At 42.5% G+C, this 8,503-nt stretch overlaps 1 protein-coding gene across 1 annotated transcript in view; it reads left to right on the forward strand.

The window, feature by feature from the left end:
- Nucleotides 1–8,503, forward strand: part of SLC22A2 (solute carrier family 22 member 2) — a 31,061-nt gene that overhangs the window by 16,667 nt on the left and 5,891 nt on the right. The window contains exons 8-10 of the mRNA XM_060167650.1: nucleotides 291–399; nucleotides 1,632–1,744; nucleotides 5,125–5,224. Of these exons, the coding sequence (XP_060023633.1) occupies nucleotides 291–399; nucleotides 1,632–1,744; nucleotides 5,125–5,224 (322 nt within the window). The remainder of the gene's footprint in view (nucleotides 1–290; nucleotides 400–1,631; nucleotides 1,745–5,124; nucleotides 5,225–8,503) is intronic.

The raw sequence follows: 8,503 nt of genomic DNA on the forward strand, positions 1-8,503 counted from the left end.
TTTTGGGTGACTTCTATAGACTAAAGTTGGTGCAACTTTGGAAGCTGGTATAATTGTGTTGTCATTAATGACTGGGATCTAAAGTGAAGAGAGCATCAGAATTGTGTCTGAGGCTAAAACAAACAGACATGGGGACTTTTGCTGAATTGTCCTGAGTCTATAGAAGGACCGATTGTGCATTCTTGTCTCATTCTGGAGGGTGCACTTTCTCCTTGCAAATGCCCCTGGGGCACTGTTGGGAGACCAGGGAGTGAGCGCAGCATGTGTCAGCGGTGTGCTTTCCCCTTCAGATCTACGCTGGCTAAGAGTTACCGTCGTATGCTTGGGTAGAATGGGGATTACAATGGCCTATGAAATGGTCTGCCTGGTCAATGCGGAACTGTACCCCACATGCATCAGGTGAGCCCATTTCCTTCAGCATGAAGAAAGCAGCTGGGACATTTGTTTACTGGTGAGAACGACCCCAGGTGCCGGCAGAGGACACCGTACTTTTTTCTTCAATTTATTTTATTGAAGTACAGTTGATTTACAATGTTATGTTAACTTCTGCTGTACAACAAAGTGATTCAGTCATTTTATATATATATATAGATAGATATAGATATAGATATATACACATACATACACACATTCTTTTTCATATTCTTTTCCTTTATGGTTTATCATAGGATATTGAATCTAGTTCCCTGTGTCCCTGTGCTATACAGTAGGACCTTGTTGTTTCTCCATCCTATATATACTAGCTTGCATCTGCTAATCCCAAACTCCCAATCCAGCCCTCTCCTGCCACCCCCTCCCCCTTGGCAACTACAAGTCTGTTCTCTATGTCTGCGAGTCTTTTTCTGTTTTGTAGATAAGTTGATTTGTGTCGTAGTTTAGATTCCACGTATAAGTGATGTCATATGGTATTTATCTTCCTCTTTCTGACTTACTTAGTATGATCATCTCTAGGGAGGCAGCTTACCTTTCAAAATGCAGGGTAGGAGAGGTTGACGCCATTTCAAGGCAGTATGCGGGCCACACCTCACACTTACAGGATAGGGTCAAACCCAGAAACCATGTGATGAGAACAGAAGCTATTGAATCGCCAGAGACGGATGACCAAACGTCAACAGGAGGGAGAGTAGCCCAAGCAGGACCATAGAATAGAGCAGGGGAGACAGTGATGAAAGTAAAACATGAAAAGTGTCCCCAACACTAATTAAAAATCTTCAAGAAAGTTCATATAAAACAAATACAACATGGGCTTCCCTGGTGGCGCAGCGGTTGAGAGTCCGCCTGCCGATGCAGGGGACACGGGTTCCTGCCCCGGTCCGGGAAGATCCCACATGCCGCGGAGCGGCTGCGCCCGTGAGCCATGGCCGCTGAGCCTGCGCGACCGGAGCCGGGAGATGCCACAACAGTGAGGGGCCCGCGTACTGCAAAAAAAAAACAAACAAAAAAACAAGTACAACAGAATATGAATGGAATTATGTACCATGTATCATTTATGTGCATTGACAATAACATGTACACTTTCAGTTCACACACACATTTTAATGATTTGGGGAAGTATTTATCTGGGGGTGGGGGTGGGAGATAACCACTGTCCTCTGATAAGTCAAAGGATGCATCCGTGTCCTGTGTTTCAGGAACCTTGGGGTCCTCGTCTGCTCTTCCATGTGTGACATCGGGGGCATCATCACGCCGTTCCTGGTCTACCGGCTCACCAGCATCTGGCATGAGCTTCCCCTGGTGGTTTTCGGTAAGAAATCCTCCCAGATGTCTTTGAATGAAAACCTATTTTTAAGAGGCCTCCATGTTTCTACCTCGAAACAAGTGCTATGTTTGCAAGTAACTACTAAGTATGACTAGTCATTGGTACTACCAGTAGTGTAGTAATACTAGTATTACTAATAGTAGTAGCAGCTGCCAGCACTCAAGTCTGGGAGCCCGCGAGGACTTATGCCCATAGAGGTGCAAAGTCAAGGGAGAGTGAGGTGGAGTTTCCCCTGAAGGAGACCCTTCTCTCCTCACTGATTTCCACCCCTTTGTCCAAGAGCTCACTCTTTCTGCCTCCTCTATGCCCAGATGTAGAAAAATACAAATGCTTTTACTTCGTTATTTCAAAAAAGGCAGTTAAAATTTTGCAAAGGGCAATTTCAAAACCCAGGGGAAACAAAGACCAAGAAAATGAGTTAGAATAACAGGAACACCTGTGTGCGTGCTCGGCACCCCGGTCCTCAGATTCCTCGGCAATTAGATTTAAGGAGCATGGGCACAGCTCTTCCCTCTGACCCTGAAGGATGTACAGACACTGAGCCTGCCTCTCCCTGACCAGCCCACAGGAGAGAAGGGGAGGGACAAACCTAGTTATCAGCACATGCTGAACGCGGGTCTGCAGACCGTGAAAGGGGCTGGGAATCTTGGGCATTCCCATCGTCTTTCCCCACAGCGGTAGACGGAGGGACAGGTCCTCTCCTTCAGTGCATCCACGCAGACACAGCTCCAGAGCCATACACGTTAACGCTCACCTTGTCAGTGTTAGCCCCAAGGTCTTGGTGGACACATTTCAATCTTCTTTCAGACGCATTCTGAGTCTTTATTTATTTATTTACTTAATTTTGGCTGCGTTGAGTCTTCGTTGCTGCAGGCAGTCTTTCTCTAGTTGCGGCGAGCGGGGGCTACTCTTCGTTGCGGTGCGTGGGCTTCTCATTGCGGTGGCTTCTCTCGTTGCGGAGCACGGGCTCTAGGTGTGCGGGCTTCAGTAGTTGTGGCACGTGGGCTCAGTAGTTGTGGCGCACAGGCTTAGTTGCTCCGCGGCATGTGGGATCTTCCCGGACCAGGGCTCGAACCCGTGTCCCCTGCATTGGCAGGCGGATTCTTAACCACTGCGCCACCAGGGAAGTCCCTGAGTCTTTCTTTTAATTTGACAGAAATGTGACACTTTTCCCCATGGGCATACAAGACTTAATCTGGGGGGAGGAAGGGAAAGCCCAGCTTGGGTGCACAGCAGGGGGATAGCGGACGTTTCTCCTCTTAGTGTCATGCGTTGTCACACACAAGTGTCTCTGCTCATTCCCTTCTTCTCAAGGGATTTGTGAAGGGGAAATTTTCTACTGCCATAGATCTGCCAGGAAAAGCTCCAAACCTTTGCTAGAACTCACCCTTGAAAGAGACCCTGTGAATGTCTCCGCGTTCCAACTTAATAACAGGATGGCCCAGGTTGATAGAACACGAGCTCTTTATCCTGAGATGACCAGCGTGGCTGGTCCTGCTGGGAGGCACATGCCCCAGATTCTTTCCTCCCCCAGCTCTGGCCAAGGGACCTGACCCCAGAGCCCCCTTTCCATCTTGGGGAAGCCCTCTCACACGCTCTGGATCCTTCCTTCCATCCCAATCTTGCCCAGTCCCTTAGGTGGGCAGTGAGTGATGCATGGGTCAGCGGGACATTTCTGGGTAGAAAATAGATACTTCGTTAGTATCTATTTTGTTTCTCTTAGTACCATTTAACCAAAAAATTGCTAAGTCCAGACCCAGAGGATCCCCCCATACCCAGACCCTCCCTCGGACCTTGCCTTTCCGTCTAAAGATAAAGGATTTTAACTGCATTTCAACATTGAAGTAAACTCAAAGACAATCCTCAATTTTATTTTGCTGGTAGTTTCCTTCTCTCACCAACCTTTAATAGCTAGCAGGAAGCAAAACTAACAGTTTTACACATTTTCTTTCTCTTTTCACACAATAATGGTGTGCCAATTGTGCTCTTGAAATAGCCAGAAATGGTCATCTAGAAGCCTGAAAACCAACAAATAAACACATTGGAAAATCCTGGTTGAAAGAGCACTGCAAAAATTGATAAGTGATATCCTAGTTAATTAGGCCTATCTTTGCAAATATAAAGTACTAAATGGATGACAATTTGATTATCTAATATATTCTTCACAGTTCACTTACTTCAGAGAATCGAAGCCAGCTGAACATGTCTCTTGTTTGTATGAGTTACAACCAAGTGAATCTCTCGAGGTTTGGGGAGATCTTGAGAGGTTAACTATTTAGTTCATGCCATGTGCCAGGCACTCTTCTAAGCACTTAACAAATATGAATTCATTTCAGCCTCTAAACAAGCCTTTGTGGTGGAGATACCACCCCACTTTCTGTCGGGGAGTCTGGAGTATCAGGGAGATCAAAGAACTTCTCAGGGCTCTGAGACCAGTACCCAGGGTGTCAGTACTAGACCCAGGTGCTCAGAGCTACAGCTGGTGCCCTGAACCACTACACACTGGAGGCCCATATTTCTGCCAGTTTTAAGCGTGCAAAAAGTGGAGTCCAACAGGCATTTTTTGAAACCCCCCAGCTAGTGAAGAACCCACATCCTACTTCCTGCATTCAATGATGGAAAAACATATAAAGATGTAACCGTAAATCCTAAAATCTTAATGGGAATTTAGAGAAACAAAAATACCAACATCTGCAAAAAATTACAGCTGGAGACAAAGGAAAAAGGAATAAGAAAAATATATCCAATACCTGAATCAGAACAGAAAGGCCTAGCTACCTGAAAAAGACTATATATATATATATGAATCACTTTGCTGTACACCTGAAACTAACACAACATTGTACATCAACTATACTTCAATTAAAAAAAATAAAAAGCAAAAATAAATAAATAAAAATCCAATAAAAGGCCTGGCTATACTATTTAATGCTGTTATGAAATAATGCGGGATTCATTACTTTTATTTGCTAGTAATGACCCAGGTTTCTGACTCATTTTCATTACCGAGTGCTTTATATTGGCAGAGCTATATTCTTTCTTTTCTTAGCGTTGGTTCTTTTTCAGAGTTATTTTCTGACTCCAAAGTATCTTAATATCATGGCAATTTCCTCTAGCCTAGAATAACCTTGACTCAAAATGTTAAGTATTTCATTTCCCTATAAGGAATTGTAATCCAGCAGAGTTTGGAATGGGCAAAATATTTATGATGGGGAATAGGGCAGTCAGAGATAGCAAAGGAATCTGTTAAGTATAGGAAATCAGCACAAAAAAACACACACTTTTTTTAAAGAAATAAGGAGAGCTTTAATTATAGAGCCAGCATGGTTCAGTTCTGAATGTGATTTGCGTCTGTTGGTTTTCAGCTGTCGTTGGCCTGGTTGCTGGAGGACTGGTGCTATTGCTCCCAGAGACCAAAGGGAAGACTTTGCCTGAGACCATCGAGGAAGCTGAAAACATGCAGAGGTAGGGAGCTGGGATTCCTAAACGAACTATTCGATACACGCTTTGGGAAAACTCTGGAGCCAGTTGTAAAGAAAGATGAGGTTGGATCTATACCTCACACCATATCCAGTGAGATCAATTCAAATGAAATCAAAGACCAGAATGCACCAAAAAGGAAACACTAAAAGAATGAAGACACTACGGGAGATACCTTTAGCCTTTCATAGTGAGGAAGGTCTTTAAAATTTGACCACAAATATCCAGGACCCATTAAAAAAAGTTTGCCTTCATAAAAATTTAAAATTCTATGTTGAAGAACTACCATAAACTTCAAAAAATAGCAAACTTAGAGAAAATATTCACTCCTTCATAAAGGGCTAATTTTCCGAATATATAAAGAGGTCTAACAAATCCGTAAGAGCAGCCCCTCAACAGAAAAAATGGGCAAAGGACTTGAACAGACAATTTAGTGACAGAAAGAAAAAAAACAGTTCCAACATATATTAACCTATGCCAAATCTCTTTCATAATAAGAGAAGCGCAAAGTAACACCGCAGTAATAGCCACTGAGATTGTTAAATATCAGACTGCTTGGCGGCCTACAGGTGACCCTTGAACAATGCAGGGGTGAGGGGTGCCAACACCCTGTGCAGTCAAAATCCACATGAAACTTTCAACTCCCCCAAGCCTTAACTGCTAATAACGTGCTGTTGACCAGAAGCTTATGGATAACATAAGTAGGTGATCAACACGTATTTTGTATGTTATATGTATTACATACTGTATTCTTACAATAAAGTGAGCTAGAGAGAAGAAAATATTATGAAGAAAATCAAAAGGAAGAGAAAATACATTTACAGTACTAGACTGTATTTATCAATACTGTAAGCTTATATCACCTGTTTATAGACAAATTGTCAGTACCTGCATTAACATTGTCTTATATGATACAAAACACTGTAGATGTTATACGTATTACTAACACTAGACATCAAAAATGAAAAGATAATGTAAAAAAGAAGTCCATATTTATTAACAGATATAGTGACTCAAGCATTGAAAATGAAGAAGCAGCAATATGATTGCTTTATGGTCACCCAGTGTAATTGATAATACAATTGCTTCATGGCAGCCTAGCCTATGCACTAATGAATGAATTGATATAAAATGTTTATGTCATACAGTATTACAGTCATATTCATAATACAGTATTGGAAACATTGTTACATTTTTTTAAACACCACTTACCTGCGATGATAGGCTGATACAGAGTTTCTCCAATACGAGCGAGAAAGGCGTATTGTACGATAATGTAATTCTTTGAAACCAAAATTATAACACAGAAAATGAACACTTTAATTTTATATTAAATATCACTCACCTTATGCCTATGTAAGGATAGACTAATGTCTACATATACTTTATGCATTCATGACATGCTTAACTTTGTCTTAATTTTTTCAATATTTCTAGGTTACATGGTTCATCTGAGAGCTTTTTCAAATCATCACAAAATACCAAAAAATTTTCCAATATATTTATTGAAAGTGGACCACATAAGCGGACCCGTGCAGTTCAAACTCGTGCTGTTCAAGGGTCAGCTGTACAATGTTGGGAAAGGATGTGGGGAAATAGGCAGTATCCTACATCGCGAGTAGGAGTCAGATTTAAAACCTCTATGATGGGCAATATAACAATAGTATCAAAATTACAAATGTGCTTATCTTTTTACCTAGCAATTCCACGCGTCTAGGAATTTACATGTGCAAAATGGTGTATGTACAGGGTTATTCATTCAAGCAATTTTTTATGTAATGAAAGATTGGGAACTTTCAATGCCCATCGATTGGGAGACCAGTTAGATAAATTATGGTATGTTGTTCAATAAAATACTCCCTAGTCATCAAGAAGAATGAGGCAGCTTGATATACACTGATAAGGAAATTCTCCTGCAGGTATTATTAATGAAAAAAAAGTAAAACATAGAAAAGTATAGAGTCTATCATTTGTGTACAAAGAGCAGAAAACATATATATACAATTTACTTGTATCTCTGGAAGAATATGCATAACATTGATTGTCTCTGGAATTGGGAGGCTATGGGATATCAGTAGGAGGGAGACTTTTCAGTGTATTAACTTTTTGTACTTTCTGAATACATATGAATCTATTTAAAAAGTAACCTTAAAAAATCTAAATAAAGAGAATCACATATGACACATTCCCCATGAATTTGTTTATGTGATATGCTTAGATATTACTGTTTATTTTAACCATATTCCATTTTTGGCACCATGAACTGAACTGAATCGTATCCATGCTACAAACCCTTCACATTTCGCATATTAAGCACTTGGGAAAGGTCACAGCAGAAGAATCACAGTGGTCTGAGGCTTTCCCTAGAACTTGGAAGAGGCTTTGAATCCAGCCAGATGTCATGCACTGGCAGCCCACAGGATACAAGGGTCTCAAGAGCTTCGCTTGGCCCCCATATTTTTTAAAGTGGGAAATCCACATAAACTGAATTTCCAGGGTCTGTTTTTTAAAAATCAGAGGATAGGGTAACACTGAACAGGCATTTCCTCCCGTTGACAATTTGCAGGAGCTGAGTGGTGACAGCTCAGCTCGTAGGAGGGCATGCTCGCTGGAGTCGGCCACAGACCCGCATTCCCTACATCCTGTGCCTAGGACACTTCTGTTTTCCGCCTGGCGAGTGTAGACATTTGAGTTTGAGATCCTTGACCGTGATCAAGCAGCCCCCATAGACCCCATCTCAGTGCAGCTTGTCATGCACGTGAGTGCCTCCCCTCGAGGACAGAGACTCTACCCCATTTACGGTCGTGTCCCTAGAGGTAAGCACAGAACCCGGCACACACAGAGCAGGTGCTCCCCAAATACGTGTGGCATAAATGGAGACTCCTTCTACAGCATCCCCAAGTGACGTTCCCCCAGGCTTTTCCCAGCCAGCTCCGGCGTCAGGAAGGCAGTAACATGTGATGGCGAGGAACAGGCCAGGTCTGATGCCGAAACCTGGCCTCTGTGCACCGACACCAAACTGAATCTCAGAGACAGAGTTTTGGGTGAAGTAGAAAAGAATAGCTTTATTGCAGGTGCCAAGCTAGGAGTCCAGGGCAGCTGGTGCTTAAAAGACCCGAACTCCCTGAAGGCTTTCAGGGAAAAGTTTATAAAGACAGGGTGAGGGTGCGGGTTTTTATGGGGTGTGTGATCAGCTCATGGAATGGTATGTCATTCAATAAAAGACGCCAACCATTCCGATTGGTTGGATGGTGGTGTAATCGG

This window comes from Lagenorhynchus albirostris, chromosome 12, assembly GCF_949774975.1.
Source record: "Lagenorhynchus albirostris chromosome 12, mLagAlb1.1, whole genome shotgun sequence".
Lineage (NCBI taxonomy): Eukaryota > Metazoa > Chordata > Mammalia > Artiodactyla > Delphinidae > Lagenorhynchus > Lagenorhynchus albirostris.